Genomic DNA, 20583 nt, shown 5'->3' with positions numbered 1-20583 from the left:
GAGAGAACACAGGAAAATAGCCTAGCACAAGATCTATAGTCTGTGGTAAGTGTGCAATAAATGTCAGCCACTGTTATTTGGCATGTTTGATATTGTTGTCTGTGATTGCTATAAGTAATTTAAAATCATGTCCCCACTTATGACAGCTGCTTGATGGTGGATAAAGGAAATGTTTCCAATGTTGGGGAATGACAGTGTTAATATGAAGATTCTTGCTCCTCATGTGAAGGTTTAACTTGCATCTGCATATTCAGTTGCTATCGGGATCTGACTAGGAGGGTGAAAGCCCTGGAAATAAAATCATTTCAAACCATACTTGAGAAATGCATTCTGGCAGTCTTTTTGATGGGCTTTACAGAAAATTTTAAATCATTAAAAAATTTTCTACCTGGCCGTGGTATCATGGATAGTGACAAAAGGGCATGGAAACATTATCTGCATGTTCAGTCTAATAAATTTGAACCCTCAATCTGTTTTATAACAGTGTGGTAGTGCCTCACTCATCAGTTCTGTGTTGTTATATTTTGGGTTTTCCCATGGGGCTCATTCTGAATGAATTATTCTTTTGTGTAACTGCCTGATCAGTTCAGTGGTTCTCACTTGTCTAGGGTGCACCCTTCATGATTTTTTAGGTGGTACTTTAAAGACACCCTTCACGATTTTATTTCTTTAGTATCTATTTGTCTGAGCACCTAGACAGATTAAAGATGTACTTAAATCTGGGAAGAAAAATTCCTTTCATAAATTTCCTTACCTCTAGTGATATACTTACTTGAGTTGATGAGGAATTTGAGATCATTATCTTCTAGATCATAACTTCAAGGCCTTCTTCACAGGGTATAAAGGTGTAATTCTAAACAAGTAGATCTTAGATTTCCTGATGTAATCAATCTTTCTTCATCTTTCCCATATTGAAGACCTGCCAAAGAAGAAGTTTGATCTCCTTTGTACTTTGAGCTCACTGAATGTTTTTTTCCCTAAAGTTTCTTAGTTTTGTTCATACTTTTTCAGGTTAAGCTAGGGGTGCATGGGTATAGTGCTGTTTTCGCTTTTCAAAAATGCCCTCCTGTTTTCCCTTTTAATAAACTGAAAAGAGTGGATTAAGGATGCTCTCCATAAGGCCTGTGTAGATAGAGTCATCTTGTGAGCCAGACTCCCCCTCTCCCTTCAGGAAGAGAGAGCCAAAGACTTTGGCAGAAATTCAAGCCCTGGAGTCATCATGTCCCTTTGTTTGGGATAGCTTCTCTGGACTCAGCAATGGATCCAGCTCTAATGTTGAAGTTCACTTAATCTTCCTCTGAGTATCCTGGACTAGCCTGGATTTGGCTACTTTAGTAAAAAAAAAAACTCTTGTTCCTAACTTGGGGAAATGCTTTGTAGACATTTGCTTCATCTGGTAGATCAAACGAGTAGTCTTGGTTATTGTTGTTCATCTTCAAATAAAATAAGCAAATTAAAATATGGCCCATTTTAGGGACCTTGGGGGTTTTGTAAATTATACTGCTCTGCTGTGACACCTTGGTAATTGCAGGGGAAAATATTAATATCCTGACATGGCTCAACAGTACCAGCATCACAGTCCAGTCCAGTTTCTCAAGTAGAAATTACAGGTTGTTTAGTACCCGTAGTTGACCTTGTGGGTATGGCTGCGTTCTCACAATCAGAAGGGTCAGTTCTAGGGTTGAATTGAGGCTGTTTATAATGATCAAAGAGATCCCGAACATAAGATGTTTATGTGAAAAAATACCCATAGCAGTATAAAACCAGAAAAGGGAAATATAGATGGCAGCCCATAAGGAAGATCGTTCTTAAATGTGTTTCCCATACGTCTGATGCTTTTTAGTAGCCTCTATCTGAAATACCATTTGTATGATGTCACATTTAGAATCTATTAGATTTCATAAATGTAATAAATGTTTCCTCCTGTTTACGTCATGAGGAAATCCAATTAGAAATTTCATTATTTTTAAGATAGCTCCATACTGCAACTGGGCAGTATTTTCTTTAACTATTTTTTTTTTTGCTGCTAAAAGTTCTTAGAAAAAAAATTCAAGCTTGTGTGTAGTAAAAATGTAAGGAGAGGTGGATAGTGCAAGGAGCCCCATATGTGGTGACCCCAGTGTAGTTTTCTTCTGCTGCTTGCTGAATATGTAATTCTCATTTTCCTGATCTTTAAATGTGGGGAATTGAGTTTGTACCATGCATCCATGGAGCCTAGGGAAGGTTTCAATGAGATCATACTATGAAATCGTTACTAACCATAAAACATTAGACAAATGTGAAGGATTATTCTGACCATTAATAATATGAATATGGGAATCATCAGATAGTCTTTAGGTCTGGGAAATGCTGGGAGTAGGGAATGATTTTACTTGACTTTCATGGATCAGCCTACTTTAAAATTAACACTGTTATATTCTCTTTGCCTCATTAAAACCAAATTATCTTTAATTAGCTTCACATAAGTATTAGATATTATACCAAATGAAATTTTGTGTCTGCTACTAAGATTGCTGGGTGGTTAAATCTTACTTACAGATGAGTTGTGTGCATGTGTGTTTTCAAATTAGCGAATCTAAGATAAGTGTTCAGTTCAAAATTACTGCATCATTCTAAGTGGAAGCTCATTGAAACTGGAAATAGAAGAAAGGCTGCTATGATGCAGTTGGGAGAGTGAGAAAAATCACCTTATAATTTTTCCTTTATGTGCCATAAAGGGAGCAAGATCTGTTGAGTACAGTTATCAGACTACACTTGGGAGACCTGAAGCCTTTTCTAGTCTTGTCTTGTGTGTAAACACTGAACCAACCTACCTGTCTTCTGCTCCCGAGGGAAGTTCATAGATGTAGTATGTAGCTATATAGGAATATAAAAAAGATTTCTGGTTTCTTAAAGTAACTGTGTGGAAATGTCCTAGAGGAAATGATTGCTTAGTCATCCAGTTTCACACAAACAACACACTGACTTCATAATTAGGTTGGAATGGGCACTCTTGACTAGAAAGAAACCCGAAGATATAGTCCAAACAGGAATGGAATACTAGGGAGAGGAGGAGGAAGGACTGATGAGCCCCACTTCCCCAAAAGCCTAAAGCTGAATTGAGCATCCCTGGGGATCAACACTGGAAACAGAAATCTTGCATTTAGCCTGTTACTTTGCTAAAACTGTATTTATTAGGGTTACCAGTGACCTCCTTGTACCCAAATATAGGAGTTGCGCTTCAGTCTTTGTCAAAATCTGATAGACAGAAAGGGGTAACTATGGTATATACATACAACGGACTACTCAGTGGCTGCAAGAAAAAATGACATTGTGAGGCTTGCCCACTAGATGAATGAACCTTAACGACCATATGTTGAATGAAGTAGCAGAAACAAAAAGACAAATATTATCATGCCTCACTCATATGGACTAATTATGATATAAAAACTCAGTAAACTGAAGTTGCAAGCATGGGTTATCAGGTTGGGGCCTATTGTACATGATATTAGATTGTAAGCTCCTACAGCAGTCACATATATTCAGGAGTTTCAACTGTTATTTCTAAATTCTGAAATACTGAGCTGTTTGTATATAACCTGGTCATTTCCAGAAACTTTAGGTATTTATGTGACAGCTGAGACTTAGAGTTAGAGCTCTGAAGCTATGAAAGTCAGCTGTTCCCCACACAGGAGCTGTATTAAAAAGTTGAAAAAGTGATCAGACTTCGACTAGAGGTGTGAAGGAAGCTGATCTGGATAGGACTAATGTACATCAGAATACAGTGGAAAGGATGTTATCATCCACATTTTGAAACTTCCACTTCTTTGTGAGACCAAAGGGAAAGATGTTTATTTGATGCAAAATTTATTTTGGGTAGCACATTATCTAATTTAGCTTGTATGATCAGTTTAATTGAACACCATATGTACATGGAATCTTGAATAGGGTATAAGATTTTGTAGGTTTGTACAGGTTAGTGTAATGCCCCAGTATATCCCAGAGTAATTTGGACAGTGAATAAAAAAGCATCTGCAAAGTCCCCTTGGGGGGCTGGGGAGAAAGAAGGAAATATTCAGCTTCCCCATTTGGAGAATTTCTGATGTTCTCACCAGCAGTGGGGACAACTAAATCAAAAGGATGAGCCCTCGATCTTGGGATTCCCCCCTATGAAGCTTATTCCTTCAAAGGATAGGCTAAGCCTACTTATGATTATGCCTAAGAGTCACCTCCAGAGAACCTTTTATGTGGCTCAGATGTGGCCTCTCTCTGTGAGTGAACTCGGCAGGTGAACTCACTGTCTTCCCCACTATGTGGAACATGATTCCTAGTGGTGTAAATCTCCTTGGCAGTGTGGAACAGAACCCCTGGATGGGCTGGAATCCAGCATCATGGGATTGAGAAAGCCTTCTTGACCAAAAGGAGGAAGAGAGAAAAGAGACAAAAGTTTCAATGACTGAGAGATTTCAAACAGAGTCAAGAGGTAATCCTGGAGGTTATTTTTGTTTGTTTTTCATTTTTTAATATTTTTTTAATTGTGAAATATAACATATAAACAAAAGAGCAATAAATTTCCATATACATTTTAACAAGTAGTTACAGAACAGATTTTAAAGTTTGGTTGGGGTTACAGTTTCATAATTTTTTGTTTTGTTCTTCTAACTGCTCCAAGACACTGGAGACCAACAGAAATATCAATACAGTGATTCAGCAGTCATACTCATTTGTTAAATCCTATTGTTCTAGTTTCCTAGCTGCCAGAATGCAACATACCAGAAACTGAATGGCTTTTAAAAAAGGGAATTTAGTAAGTTGCTAGTTAACAGTTCTAAGGCCAAGAAAATGTCCCAATTAAAACAAGTCGATAGAAATATCCAATCAAAGGCATCCAGGGAAAGATACCTTGGTTCAAGAAGGCCAGTGAAGTTCAGGGTTTTCTCACAAGTGGAAGGGCAAAAGGCGAACATGGCGTCATCTGCTAGCTTTCTCTCCTGGCTTCCTGTTTCATGAAACATACCGTGTTCATGGATTGGAAGACTAAATATAGTTAAGATGTCAATTCTACCTAATTTGATTTACAGATTCAACGCAATACCAATCAAAATCCCAACAACTTACCTTTCAGAAATAGAAAAACCAATAAGCAAATTTATCTGGAAGGGCAGGGTGCCCCGAATTGCTAAAAGTATCTTCAGACAGCGTGAGACCTCCAGCTTCGTTTTTTTTCCTCAAGATACTTTTAGCAATTCGGGGCACCCTGCCCTTCCAGATAAATTTATCATCTTTTTAGGTCTTCTGTGATTTCTTTTAACAGTTTCTTGTAGTTTTATTTGTATAGGTCTTTTGTGTCTTTAGTTAAATTTATTCCTAAGTATTTTATTCTTTTAGTTGCAGTTGTAAATGGAATTTGTTTCTTGATTTCCCCCTCAGCTTTTTAATGACTGATTCAGTTTCTTTACTTGTGATTGGTTTATTGAGGTCATCTATTTCTTCTTGAGTCAAAGTTGGTTTTTCATGCCTTTCTAGGAAATTGTCCATTTCATCTACATTGTTGTATTTATTAGCATAAAGTTGTTCATAGTATCCTGTTATTACCTCCTTTATTTCTGTGGGGTCAGTGGTTATGTCTCTTCTTCCATTTCTGATCTTATTTATTTGCGTCCTCTCTCTTCTTCTTTTTGTCAATCTTGCTAAGGGCCCATCAATCTTACTGATTTTCTCATAGAACCAACTTCTGGTTTTATGATTTTCTCAGTTGTTTTCATGTTCTCAATTTCATTTATTTCTGCTCTAATCTTTGTTATTTCTTTCCTTTTGCTTGCTTTGGGGTTAGTTTGCTGTTCTTTCTCCAGTTCTTCCAAATGGACAGTTAATTCCTGAATTTTTGCCGTTTCCTCTTTTTTGATATAGGCATTTAGGGCAATAAATTTCCCTCTTAGCACTGCCTTTGCTGCATCCCATAAGTTTTTTTTTTTATTAATTAAAAAAACATTAACACAACATTTAAAATCATTCCATTCTACATATGCAATCGGTAATTCTTAATATCATCACATAGATGTATGATCATCATTTCTTAGTACATTTGCATCAATTCAGGAAAAGAACTAGAAAAAGAACAGAAAAAGATATAGAATGATAATATAGAGAAAAAATAAAAATAATAATAAAAATAAAAAATAGGAAAAAAACAAAAAACACAAACAAACAAACAAAAACTATAGCTCAGATGCAGCTTCATTCAGTGTTTTAACATAATTACATTACAATTAGGTAGTATTGTGCTGTCCATTTTTGAGTTTTTGTATCTAGTCCTGTTGCACAGTCTGTATCCCTTCAGCTCCAATTACCCATTATCTTACCCTGTTTCTAACTCCTGCTGGACTCTGTTACCAATGACATATTCCAAGTTTATTCTCGAATGTCGGTTCACATCAGTGGGACCGTACAGTATTTGTCTTTTAGTTTTTGGCTAGACTCACTCAGCATAATGTTCTCTAGGTCCATCCATGTTATTACATGCTTCATAAGTTTATCCTGTCTTAAAGCTGCATAATATTCCATCGTATGTATATACCACAGTTTGTTTAGCCACTCGTCTGTTGATGGACATTTTGGCTGTTTCCATCTCTTTGCAATTGTAAATAACGCTGCTATAAACATTGGTGTGCAAATGTCTGTTTGTGTCTTTGCCCGTAAGTCCTTTGAGTAGATACCTAACAATGGTATTGCTGGGTCGTATGGCAATTCTATATTCAGCTTTTTGAGGAACCGCCAAACTGCCTTCCACAGTGGTTGCACCATTTGACATTCCCACCAACAGTGGATAAGTGTGCCTCTTTCTCCGCATCCTCTCCAGCACTTGTCATTTTCTGTTTTGTTGATAATGGCCATTCTGGTGGGTGTGAGATGATATCTCATTGTGGTTTTGATTTGCATTTCTCTAATAGCCAGGGACATTGAGCATCTCTTCATGTGCCTTTTGGCCATTTGTATTTCCTCTTCTGATAGGTGTCTGTTCAAGTCTTTTTCCCATTTTGTAATTGGGTTGGGTGTCTTTTTGTTGTTGAGTTGAACAATCTCTTTATAAATTCTGGATACTAGACCTTTATATGATATGTCGTTTCCAACTATTGTCTCCCATTGTGTAGGCTGTCTTTCTACTTTCTTGATGAAGTTCTTTGATGCACAAAAGTGTTTAATTTTGAGGAGCTCCCATTTATTTATTTCCTTCTTCAATGCTCTTGCTTTAGGTTTAAGGTCCATAAAACCGCCTCCAATTGTAAGTTTCATAAGATATCTCCCTGATCCCATAAGTTTTGATATGTTGTGTTTTCATTTTCATTTGCCTCGAGATATTTACAGATTTCTCTTGTAATTTCTTCCTTGACCCACTGGTTGTTTAAGCGTGTTTTGTTGAGCCTCCACATATTTCTGAATTTTCTGGCACTCTGCCTATTATTGATTTCCAACTTCATTCCTTGATGATCTGAGAAAGTGTTTTGTATGATTTCAATCTTTTTAAATTTGTTGGGACTTGCTTTGTGACCCAGCATATGGTCTATCTTTGAGAATGATCCATGAGCACTTGAGAAAAAGGTGTATCCTGCTGTTGTGGGGTGTAATGGCCTATAAATGTCTGTTAAGTCTAGCCCATTTATTGTAATATTCAAATTCTGTTTCTTTATTGATCCTCTGTCTAGATGTTCTGTCCATTGATGAGAGTGGGGAATTGAAGTCTCCAGCTATTACGGTAGATGTGTCTATTTCCCTTTTCAGTGTTTGCCTCACGTATTTTAGGGCATTCTGGTTCAGTGTGTAAATATCTATGATTGTTATGTCTTCTTGTTGAATTGTTCCTTTTATTATTAGATAGTATCCTTCTTTGTCTCTTTTAACTGTTTTACATTTGAAGTCTAATTTGTTGGATATTAGTATAGCTACTCCTACTCTTTTCTGGTTGTTATTTGCATGGAATATCTTTTCCCAACCTTTCACTTTCAACCTATGTTTATCTTTGGGTCTAAGATGTGTTTCCTATAGACAGCACATAGAAGGATCCTGTTTTTTAATCCATTCTGCCAGTCTATGTTTTTTGATTGGAGAGTTTAATCCATTAACATTTAGTGTTATTACTATATGGAAAGTACTTTCTTCTACCATTTTGCCTTTTGTATTTTATATGTCATATCTAATTTTCCTTCTTTCTACACTCTTCTCCACACCTCTCTCTTCTGTCTTTTCATATCTGTCTCTAGTACTCCCTTTAGTATTTCTTGCAGAGCTGGACTCTTGGTCACAAATTCTCTCAGTGATTTTTTGAAGGACAATTTTGCTGGGTATAGAATTCTTGGTTGGCAGTTTTTCTCTTTTAGTAATTTAAATATATCATCCCATTGTCTTCTCGCCTCCATGGTTTCTGCTGAGAAATCTACACATAGTCTTATTGGGTTTCCCTTGTATGTGATGGATTGCTTTTCTCTTGCTGCTTTCAAGATCCTCTCTTTCTCTTTGACCTCTAACATTCTGACTAGTAAGTGTCTTGGAGAACGTCTGTTTGGATCTATTCTCTTTGGGGTGCACTGCACTTCTTGGATCTGTAATTTTAGGTCTTCCATAAGAGTTGGGAAATTTTCAGTGATAATTTCTTCCATTAGTTTTTCTTCTCCTTTTCCCTTCTCTTCTCCTTCCAGGACAGCCACAACACGTATATTGTGAGCTTCATATTATCATTCAATTCCCTGAGTCCCTGCTCATATTTTTCCATTCTTTTCCCTATAGTTTCTGTTTCTTTTTGAATTTCAGATGTTCCATCCTCCAGTTCACTAATCCTAACCTCTGTCTCTTGAAATCTACCCTTATAGTTTTCCATTGTTTTTTTCATCTCTTCTACTGTACCTTTCATTCCCATAATTTCTGCGATTTCTTTTTTCAGACTTTCCATTTCTTCTTTTTGTTCATTCCTTGCCTTCTTCATATCCTCCCTCAATTCATTGATTTGGTTTTTGATGAGGTTTTCCACGTCTATTCGTATATTCTGAATTAATTGTTGCAGCTCCTGTATCTCATTTGAACTATTGGTTTGTTCCTTTGACTAGGCCATATCTTCACTTTTCCTGGTGTGATTTGTTATTTTTTGCTGGCGTCTAGACATTTTATTACCTTAATTAGTTTATTCTGGTGATTGCTTTCACTTCTCCTTCCTAGGGTTTTCTTGCTAGATGAGTTTGTTGTCTATCTGTTCTTTGACCTTCAGTTCAGCTTTTTCTGGACCTCTAGCTTAGGTTTTGTTTAACAGAGGATAATTTTTCAGTTCTTGTTTTCTTGTTTCTTGCCCTGCTTGTAAGGTGCCTTTTCCCTCCCCACCCTTAGGAGGGTCTACATAGGTAATATAGACTCCAGCCAGGTTTTCCCGGGCTAAATTGGCTTCCTATCAGGGGAAGGAGTCACCTGCGTCAGTTTTCCCTGAGGGTGAGACCCAACAGGTTAAAAGACTTTCCTGTGAAGTCTCTGGGCTCTGTTTTTCTTATCCTGCCCAGTATGTGGTGCGTCTGCCTGTGGGTCGCACCAGCAAAAGATGTTGTGGCACCTTTAAGTTTGAAAGGCTCTCCCTGCTAGGGGCGTGGTGGAGACAGAGGAGAGGTTGTAGGCTGGTTTTAATGGCTTCAAATTGCCAAGCCCTAGGTTCTGAATTCCTAGAGGGAGGGATTCCACCTGAGTTGAGCTTCACCCCTCCCCTGGGGAAGGCACAGGTGGGAGACAGCCCTGAAAGCAGCCCGTTTCTGCCTATGCCTGGGGCAGTTGCAGCCTGCGTAGCCCCGCTGCTGAATCCAGAGGCAGCCAAGCCTCCGTAGAGACAGCCACAAAAACCTCCGTTTCGTCCCCTTTCCTCTTTTTCGGTTAGCCCAGTAAGCGACCTCCGCCTTGACCAGATTCGCCTGATTGGGTGCCTATTTTTAGTAGTCAGAGTTTGTTAGTTAATGCCACAATTGGTGTTTGGTTGGACTCAGTCCCTGCTACTGTTAGAGTGTCTTTCCTTTCCCTCTGGGAAGCCGCCTATTGGGGTGGGGCGCCGGGCACCCTGGCTTGGGGAACTCACAGTTCTGGGGGGGGCTCGCAGCCAGTCCAGCTGGTCCAGACTGGGGTATGCTGTGTGTCCGGTCACTGTCGTGGTTCCGGGCGCTGTTCTGTACTGTTTCTGGTTATTTAGTAGTTGTTCTGGAGGACGAACTAAAACACGCACCTTGCTAAGCAGCCATCTTGGCCCCTCCTCCCTCTCCAATGCCCTTTTATTGGAAAGACTATTTTGCCTCAGGTTAGCAAATTTGGGGGCCTTGTCGAGAATCAGTTTACCATAGATTTAGTGATCTATTTTTGCACTCCTGATTTGATTCGATTGGTTAATACTTCTGTTATTGTGTTTGTACCATGCTGTTTTGACCATTGTGGCTTTACAATAAGTTATAAAATCGGGGAGTATTATTCCTCCCACTTCATTCTTCTTTTTTAGGATGCTTTTAGCTATTTGGGGTCTCTTCTGGAGATTATTCTTATGCATTATATAGATATCCCTTTTTAGTTTATGATATAATGGAGTGACTGGAGGGAAGTCCCTGAAACTGTTGAGTTGTGTTCCAGTCACCTTAATTCTTGAAGATGATTGTATAAAGATACAGCTTTTACAGTGTGCTGTGTGATTGTGAAAACCTTGTGTTTGATGCTTCTTTTATCCAGGGTATAGATAGATGAGTTAAAAAATATGGATAAAAAAATAAATAATAGAGAGGAAGGGGTAAAATAAATTGGGTAAATGGGAATACTAGTGGTCAGTGAGAAGGAGGGGTAAGTAGTATGGGATATATGAGTTTTTTCTTTTTTCTTTTAATCTCTTTTTCTGGAATGATGCAAATGTTCTAAAAAATGATCGTGGTGATGAGTGCACACCTATGTGATGATATTATGAGCCATTGATTATACACCATTTATGGACTGTATGTTTGTGAATATGTGTCAATTAAATATTTTTTTTAAATCTGATGGAGATCATTTCATCTACACCAGATACTCCTCTCAGCCATATTTGACCTTGTTGAAAATTCTTTTTCTCGAAATGTTTGCTTCCTTTAACTTCTGTGATTACATATTCTGCATGTTTCTCTCTCTGTCACCTCCTTCCATATCTTTCCTCTCCTCTGTCCATCCCCAAAGGGGATGTCCTTGGACCTATTTCTTATTTTGTCTCATGGCTTCTCCTGAGCTCCATACCATTAGATCTGAATGTCTACAGAGCTTCTCCACTTAGACATCCCATAAGCTCCTCTAATTTAATACCCTGAATAGCTTATCAACCTTGCATTGCTCTGCATACTCCCCATCCCTAAAAATCATCCACTTCCCTCTGCAGATTTCCTATTTCACCAAATGGCACACCATTGGCTACTCATTTAGTGTCACAGGCCGGAAATTTGGAGTTATTCGTGTCTTCTCCCTTTATATCATTCTTTTGCAGGAAACAATTACCAAACCATATCTGTTCTACATACTAATATGTCCATCCACTTTTTCACATACGCCCATCGACCCCACTCACTTGTGCTATTATAATAACAAATCTAATCTTGACCCTCTTTTCCCTCATCCGCTTTCCGTATTGTAGCCTGTTACCTTTTTAAATTATAAATGTGATCACAGAATTTCATACCAGTTACATGTAGGAAAAAAATCCACTGTCTTTAATATAGATTCTTCCAGATTGGGCTCCTGTTAACTCCATCCCATATCACTACTCCTTTCATGTTTTGCACACTAGTTATGTTAGACTTCTTTCCTCTCCTTGAATTTACTATGTTTTTCTCTTCCTCTGAACCTCTGTACATCCTGTCTGCCCAATTTTCCCCCTATGGTCCCAGCCAATCCCACTCATTCTTAAGGTTTCTTCTTTAGGGAGGCCATCCTCTAACCCCCTAGATTTTTCCTTAACCCTGATCTGTGCCTTCATCACACAATAATGTTAATTCTTGTTTAATGTCTGTCTGTCTTGCTAGACTATATGATCAGAAGTTGTGGGAACCATGTCTATATTTTATCTCATTGTATCTCCAGTGTTCATTAAATACTAGTTGAAAGAAAGATAGATTGACAGATGGTCAAATAGTCAGCCTAAGGGGCTGAGTACATAATAGTTTTTTATTCCTGCTGTAAAAAATTGCCACAAACTTAGTGACTTAAAGCAATTCAAATTTACTATCTTAAATTCAGTAGGTCAGAAGTTTGACATGGGTCTCACTGAGTTCAAATCAGTGTGTTGCAGGGCCTTATTATCTTGTGTAGACTCTAGCCAAGAATCTGTTTTCTTGTTCATTTGGGTTGTTGACAGAATTCAGTCCCTTGTGTTTGTAGGACTGAGATTCCCCTTTTCTTGCTGGCTGTCAGGTGAAGGCTGTTCCCAGTTTCTAGAGCCCACTCACCCACATTCCTTGGATCATGGCCCTTCCTCCAATCTTCAAAGCCAGCCACAGTGGATCAAGTCCCTCTTATGCTTCATACTTCTTCCCTCTCATCTGTAACTCAGCTGGAAAAGTTATTGCTTTTAAGGACTGATGTAATTAGATTGTGCCCATCCAGATAATCAGAATGAAGTCCCCGTCTTAGGGTCTGTACCTTTAGTCACACTTGCAAATTCCCTTTTGCCATGAAATTACAGATTATGGGGATTGGTGTGTAGACATCCATGGGGAGGGGGCATTATTCTGTCTATGATAGAGCCCATGCTTTTCTCCTTCCCCAGTACTTTATCCAAAGATCATTTCTACAGTTTGTGGTCCCATTGGAATGTATTTGAAATTTTTCTAATTATAATTTTTTTAATTTTAATTTATTTTTAATTTTTTTGTTTTGTTTAGGGACATTTTAATTTTAAACAATATTCTTCTTTGGGGGGGCTAGATAAAACTAAGCTGCTGGTGCTGAATGTGTGTAGTAAGAATGAATGAGTGAATGTGTAGTAAGAATGAATGAGTGAATATGTGTATATAAATTGCAAGCCACAAAAATAAACTCCAAGAAGACAAATCACCAAGAATTATATGAGCAGAAAGAACTAGAATTTAGAGAGAATTATTGAGTTTATGGAATGGCTAAATGGGGTGTAAGGACTTATATTATCAATAGCACTATTTTCCTTTATCTAATTTTTATAGATAAAGCATATCAAGACTCATTTACAGAATCATGAAAATTTAGAGCTGGAAGGGATCTATGGCCAATTCTCTAATGCTAAATAGACTGAAGAATTTGGAATTTGACAGGATAGCTTAAATCGTAATATTTGAGATTTAACGTTGCTTAAAGTGAGAGAAAGCATTAAGAGAAAACATATTCCTTGCTGTTGATTGAAAATGATTGACGTCCATTAATTTTCAAAATGTGTAATTATTTAAAAAACTATCTTTCATAGGATATCTGTGAGAATAAATAGTAAGTTGTAATATGATGTGAATTACTTTAGTTACTGAATATTAACCTGCAAAGTACAAAAGCAGATTTTAATGGAGGGAAAAATTTAGTGCATGAAATTGAGGTCATATGTGCCAGTGATGCATGACTTACAGGAAGTAATAAAAGGGGAGAAAAGAAGTAAATGTTATACTTTTAAACTGATGGGACCTATTTAAGAGTGGAATTTAAATTGCTGTTCTTTAAAAGTTGAGTCCCTCCCCACTTCACTATATTGGAGGAGGGGGAGGGGGGAGGGACTGATCAAAGCAGACCTCTCCCATCCCCCTTTGCAGTATGTTTCTTAAAGTTGACTAGCAAGCTGTCTTTGTTTGCTGTTCCTGAGCAAAAAGAGAAGATTGATACCATTTTTATATATTTAAACTTTGTCTCATGCATTCATTTGAATGAGAGAAGGCCTTGAAAAAGAATAGTGTCATAGGTTAAATGCATCTGCCTAGGTGTCTCCTGCCCGAGATCATAATCCATTGACAACGTTTTATTCTCTCAACATCTTAAATACAGATGTTTAGATTTTTTTTCTCAAACTCGGGAATAGTGTGCTTTTATTAACGGTATTGATGATTGATTTTGAATGTTTTTGCTTCAAAAAGCCAAATCTCCTTGTGGATGGAATTTTATGAAGCACCTGTTAAGGGACTTTTTGGCAGCAACCCAAAATACATATTTAAACAATGAGTCTGCCAAAGTCAGGAAATTATTAAACAGTTCCAAAATTGTAGAATCTGCTTTTTTTTTTTTATTACCCTTCAGGTTTCCTTTGCAACTTGGTTATAAGTTCTTTCACATGGGACTTACTAATGTTCTTGCTATTTAAAGACCAGATCTAGAAACATGAAAAATAAAATCAAGGTCGGAGATCTCTCCAGGTTTGTATGATAAAGACCATCAGATTTTACACTGAACTGCCCTTCCAAAAAGTTGAGACATGTGCTTCCCAAATCTTTTGGAGGAATCTGTTTTCAGGGCAGCCTGGTGAGGCTCTTTGAATGATGCTCCTCCTCAGGGCCTCCACTTTTCCTTTGCAATGTGAGCAGTTAGCACTTGGAGTGTGGAGAGCTGCTAGATGAAAAATGTACCCAGGCAGTGTGAAGGAGATGAATGCTCAGGAAAACAGGGAGAACATGCTGAAGGTATGCTTCTTGGCATATTCCATTTGATCTGGATCTTTCAACTTGAATCTCTCTCATATTCACCGTTTCAGCTCCACTTCCAGAATTTAAATTGAGGGACAAGATTGGCCCAGCAATGGGATATTCTTTGTGTACATTGGATTACTTATTTATTTAGAGTTGCATTAATTACATTAAGCAACCCTGATTTTTTGTTTACCTAACTGTTGTTTTTTAGTTCTATAATTTCATCATGTACAGAAAGCAGCAGTTATCTGAACTTCAGCACTCCCCTCCCAGTCCAGCAGATCAGGAAAATCTGGGCTGATGGAGGTTGATGGAGATGGTGAGTGCCAGAGCACTAGCAGAAGGCACAAGAGTGAAAACAAAATCTGAACATAAGTTATCTTCAAGTTCTCAAAGACTGTGGCTTAGAATTGGTCTCAGTTTTCTACAGTTCTCTGAGGGAAAACATTTTCATAGCCTTTCCATTACATACGGGGGGGGAAAGGCAAAAAGCAAAGTTTGTGATTTAGATTCCCTGATCTTTTTGTGTTTTTAAGTTCCTAAGTTTCTTGGGCTAGCATCATCGACTATCTATTAAAGATTAGCGAATAGAAGCCTTAAAAAAAATCTAAGGCACCATTACTATAAAGCAATTTGCTTTGTATTCTTTTAGGACACCCATCCTGTTTGAAGTTTTGTCCTGAATTAACAACAAATGTGAAGGCCTTAAGGTGGCAGTGTATCGAATGCAAGACATGCAGTGCGTGTAGAATCCAAGGCAAAAACGCAGTGAGTATGTTTCAGTAGTCGGCCTCCAGGCAAATAATTCATTTCAGTGTCGAGGTTTTTTCTTTTTTGTAGAGAGTTCCTAGTTTCTTTTATAACTTTTAAATACATGTGATGCTAAACCTCAACAGGGATCTTGGTGCTTCATTATATTTCATTATTGTTAATCTGAGAGCATAAGGATCTTGGGCCTGTCCAGTCGGTTTAGGTCTCATTCAGTCTCTAATATGTTATGTTACAGGATAATATGCTTTTTTGTGACTCCTGTGATAGAGGATTCCATATGGAGTGCTGTGACCCACCACTATCCAGAATGCCAAAAGGTGAACATTTAAGCCATATTAAAAATGCATTTTATTTTATTAACTACTCACTAGCCTTGACCTGATGTTTGACACCTCAGAGGTGTACAAATTCCTTAAGCATTTTTTTTATTCCTCCCATCTTCCCTACCTGTGTTGGTTTGGCATAGGCTGGGAAGAAAGGAATATAAAAACGTTTAGCTTGAGGGTAATACATATAATAAAGACTCTAATTCAGAAACAGGAATAAAAAGACCATCCCTCTCCACAAAACACTCTTATTAGAAGTAGTTTAGATTGGGTAGGTAAAAAATTTAAAACATTCTCCATATAATTTAATACAGTGTTCATGGGTATGAAATCATATACTTTTGGTGATGATGGTAATGATGATGACTCCATGTGGCATAAAGCTATTGCGTTTTTCTTGGCCATTTGTTGACATCTTGAACATGAGTATCTGAACTGTCTTATAGCTGGTTGTCTGACAGAATATGGATTTTCTTCTCTATATTATATAAGTTGGCCTAGCTCAGCTTCTTTTTCTCATTTTGCAGTGTATTAAACCTTTTAAAAATAAATTTGCCTTTTTATTGCAAAATTGATAAATATTCATTGTAGAAGACTTAGAAAATACTGATAGGCAAATAGGATAGAAAGAAAAATCTGATAGGCAAATAGGATAGAAAGAAAAATCATTTGGATTTCTACCCACCCACCCCCTCCATTAAAAAAGAAATGAAACAATCTGCATCTATTTTTTGGAACCTTATCCCCCCCCCCCTTTTAATAATAGATTGCAAACATTCCTACATCATTAAATTGTTCTCCTAAGCATGGTTTTTAAATGAGTGTAGAGAGCAGGAGCTATAGGCCAATGACTGTGGGCCACAATATGCTTTCTTGGCATGGTAGTTTTAAAAAAATTGAAATTGAATCCTTTGGGTTGGGTATGCTTGCTTCATTTTGCCACAATCTCACTACTCCTTCTTGTCTTACATTCTAGCTTGCTTCAGTCACATATTTAAATGTGGGTAGTTCCTGAAGGTATTAGATTTTTCAACCCCAAACAAACTGTATTTAACCAGTTCCACTATGGTGGCCATTACAAAACATGTTTCAAATTTTTTCCATCCACGATTATTTCCTTAAGATAAATTCCTAGGGGAGGAATTGCTGGATCAAAGGCTATGTACGTGAAAGGCATGGTTTTCATCCCAACTACCAGTATATGGGGATACCTGCTGCCCTGCTTTGTGGTCAGCACTTACTGTCACTACATTCCATTGAGTTTAAGATGCGTTTCTGTTGTTGTTTTGTTTTTTTCTTTTACATTTAACAATTTTTGGACTCAGATGCATCTTATAGTTTATGGTATCTAACATTCAGTGTGAAATACAGTGTTATATTTTACCAACTTGATAGTAGAAAAAAACAGTGTCTTTGATAATTTCAATCTCACTACCCAAAGAAAAAAATTAGCAGAGACACTTTTTTCTACTGTCAAGCTTGTATGCTTATTGGCCGTTAATATATCATCTTTTGTGAAGTGCCTGTTTTTTATACATTAATTATTTTTCTGTCGTTTTTACCCTTTTCTTACTGATTTGCAGAAGATCTTTATATTTTATGTAGTCAAAGCCGTGAATCTTTTTCTTTATGGCTTCAGTCTTAAATGTCAGTCATGCTTAGACTATATAAATATCCATCTATTTTTCCTGGTAGTTTTAGCATTTTATTTTTTCAAATTATAATATTTCATCGCCTTGAATTTATTTTCGTAAAGGACAGGACATAATTCTGTTCCTTCCAGATGGATAGCTATTTGTTCTATCACCAGTTACTGAATCACTTCATTCTTTCCAACTGATTTGAAATAAGATTTCTTGATATGCGAAACGTTTCTTTAGTCTTTATTCTTTCAGTTCTTATCCATGGCCCTGTTTGCCTATGCCAGATCTCTAGTTTTAATTATTATAATTCTATAGTACTTAAATTTAAACCTATAATTAAAAAATTGTATTTTATGGTGATAATTATTTTAGTGTTGAAAATTTCCAGAAAGACATGTTACAACAAATATTTATTCTAGATGTTCCACAAATTCATTGAATTGAAAATGTTGTGCAGTCCCCTGCTTTTTCCCTCCCCCAGGCAAAAGATCTATTTTTGACAGGGGCAGGTTTTTATGTGTATTTATGTGGGATGTGGGGTTTGGGGCATGTTGGAAACAGCCTCCTGGAAGGGTTCTGAGATAGTAGCAGCCCTCTGCTCTCATCACCTTATCCCCAGGAAATTGACCTTTAATGATGGCTTCCTGAGGAGCATGACAAAAGGGAATCCACTTTCTGGAATAAAGTTCTGCATACAGACATCCTTGGGCAGCTTATTGAAGCTGCAGTGTATATTTAATATCTTCTCCTAAAATGAAACATTAAAATATTTTTCTCATATATATATCAATTCAGGGATGTGGATTTGCCAAGTCTGCAGACCAAAGAAAAAGGGAAGAAAACTACTTCATGAGAAAGCTGCACAAATAAAACGACGATATGCAAAACCCATTGGACGACCGAAAAATAAATTAAAGCAACGATTGTTGTAGGTTGAGATCTTATCGAAAGAAATCTTTTATGTTGTGCTTTAAAATATAGTTGATTGTAACCCCTGCCCCCCCTGTCCCTAGATTCCATTAGACTTTTTAACCATCATTTTACAAACTCGAGGATGAGTATGCTTTTGCAAAAGCTGTGAAAATTTTTTGAAAGTAACATCTTTAATTACAATTGGCATTTTGGGGTCTTCTGTCCTTAATAGCTGTGATAGTAAGTGACATTTTTTGAGCTGCAGAATGTAAGAATTGGAAACACTTGTTCAGCCTACTTTATTACTGGCTGAGCATTAGAAGATATAAATATTCTTACAGGAATTTTAAAACAAGGGAGGGATTTATCCATGTCTAAGTAAGTCTGTTGCTCCAGATAACATTTTAGAAAGAGACTTTCTCTTCTTACACTAATTCAGTGTAACAGTTTTTTACGATTCCTTCTATGAAATAGCTTCTGTGAACCTGCAAATGATTGTCCTGAAGTTTGTCCTCAAAGATTTAAACAGCAACATTTGGTGCATGCACACATGTGCAGACATACATACAAAATAACATATTCATAGTGGCCTGCAGATCTACTAGATAACCCCATTTCCACTATTCTTGTTACCATATAGTTGCCATTATAGCCCAGCAGAGCACTTAGCAGGAATCTTGAAGAGAGAAACAGGGAAAAACTAAGGGGTGAAATGAATGGGTTTTTAAACTTATGCAGAGTATAGATTTGACTCTCAGCATTCAGTAGACTTGAATGTTTGAAGCAGTTCTCTCAGTAGACCTTCACCTATCTCTTTAGGTTTAGTGAAAGGGTTATTGTGATGTAGAGGAGTAGGAGAAATCTGTACCCAGCATGGAAATGCCCAAGAATATTGTTTGCTTACTGCTCCCGCCCCCTCCAATAGTATCTCAAACAGTTAATTATATCACTTGCCCTCAAATAATAGTATCCTCCCATATCTTTATCTCCCACAGGGGAAATATAAAAGGCAGGCTCCTTCTAGAGTTCTCTAAGAAACTTTATGAGAACACTTTAGCAAGGAGACATTTTTTAGTGACATTTTTGTTAATATTTGTAGAGGTGAACATGAAACCTATTTATGAATTAAATCTCTCATGTTACCTTCATTTGAAGTAGAGATGATATGTTTTTCCATTCATTCTGGGTAAGCATTGTTATCAAAATGGGACTGTATCCTCAGGGTCCAATTAAAAAAAACAAATTAGGATATAAACTTCCTAAACAAAGGACACTGCTGAAAATTGCATCTGGCACCGATCCTAACTTTTTCTTTGTCCAAAATTGTCCTTTGAGCTTAGGAATTTTAACGCAATCTAGGGAATTTTCCTTTTTATGTTTTTTATGAGCGTTTTATCCTTTTTAGGCAATCGGTTCCAGATTTAATCCACATGCAGCATTCTGACAGAAACATTTTAGAATGGATGAGTTATTTATTGGTAATGTGTCTTCTAGTGACACTAGACATCTCCAGTGTTAACCTGATTTGGCTGAATCAGTGGCATCAGGCAAAGACAAGCCCCTGGCAATTGAGCCCCCTTAGACGAGCCAACCAGCTTGCCCCGTTTATAAGCCATGCGAGCTTCCCCTTCAGCAAACTGCTGAAATTTGTTCATTAAATCTTATTGTTCAAGATGACCACTAAAACATGCTATCCTATTTGTACTTGCTTAAGATATTTTTATAATTCAATATCATATCATTTTCAGGATCCCGTTTCTTCATTATTAGCCTTCAGCTATAAATTGATCATTTTAAAAGTGCTTTCTTGGGCCCAGTACTGGCATAATTCACATGCAGATGTTTCCATTGTATAAAATTGTGCTGCAGAGTGGGTAGCTTTCCAAACCCTCGCCTGAGGTGAAGGCAGTCAGCTGCTGTTCATGTGCACAGCTGCAGCTGCGTTAATGGGGTGACCTCCAAGTCTCTGCTGACCATGCAGCAGGATGGGCAGAGCCCAGCATACAGCCAGTGTGTTGATCCTGGTGCCAAGTGTCTGATAATGGCCATGGTAAATGTGCTGCTGCTTCACCAGACTTTCTATGTCATGTCTGACCTGCTGTAGCTTTTCTTTAATCATTACTTCAATTTTTTGCTATTGTTGTCAGCAATATTTTATTCTGTAACTAATTGTTTTCTCTCCTAAGAGAGTATTATTGGTAATCTTATCATTCTAAGCATAAACTGCTAAGGGAAAATGGTATCCTTTAATGTTTTCTTTACAATTTCATAGATATACCCAAACTCTATTTCACAAAT

General features: G+C 37.3%; 1 protein-coding gene across 6 annotated transcripts in view; it reads left to right on the top strand.

The window, feature by feature from the left end:
* The window catches only part of KAT6B (lysine acetyltransferase 6B), a 240861-nt gene that overhangs the window by 167894 nt on the left and 52384 nt on the right, over window positions 1-20583 (top strand). For all 6 annotated transcript variants that reach the window (XM_077124858.1, XM_077124856.1, XM_077124857.1 and 3 more), the window contains exons 5-7: window positions 15286-15401; window positions 15640-15721; window positions 18169-18301. In XM_077124858.1, coding sequence (XP_076980973.1) covers window positions 15286-15401; window positions 15640-15721; window positions 18169-18301 — 331 coding nt within the window. The remainder of the gene's footprint in view (window positions 1-15285; window positions 15402-15639; window positions 15722-18168; window positions 18302-20583) is intronic.

The sequence above is a fragment of the Tamandua tetradactyla genome, chromosome 13, assembly GCF_023851605.1.
Source record: "Tamandua tetradactyla isolate mTamTet1 chromosome 13, mTamTet1.pri, whole genome shotgun sequence".
Lineage (NCBI taxonomy): Eukaryota > Metazoa > Chordata > Mammalia > Pilosa > Myrmecophagidae > Tamandua > Tamandua tetradactyla.
The sequence above is the reverse complement of the archived record's forward strand: the minus strand, read 5'-3'. Positions and strand labels throughout refer to the sequence as shown.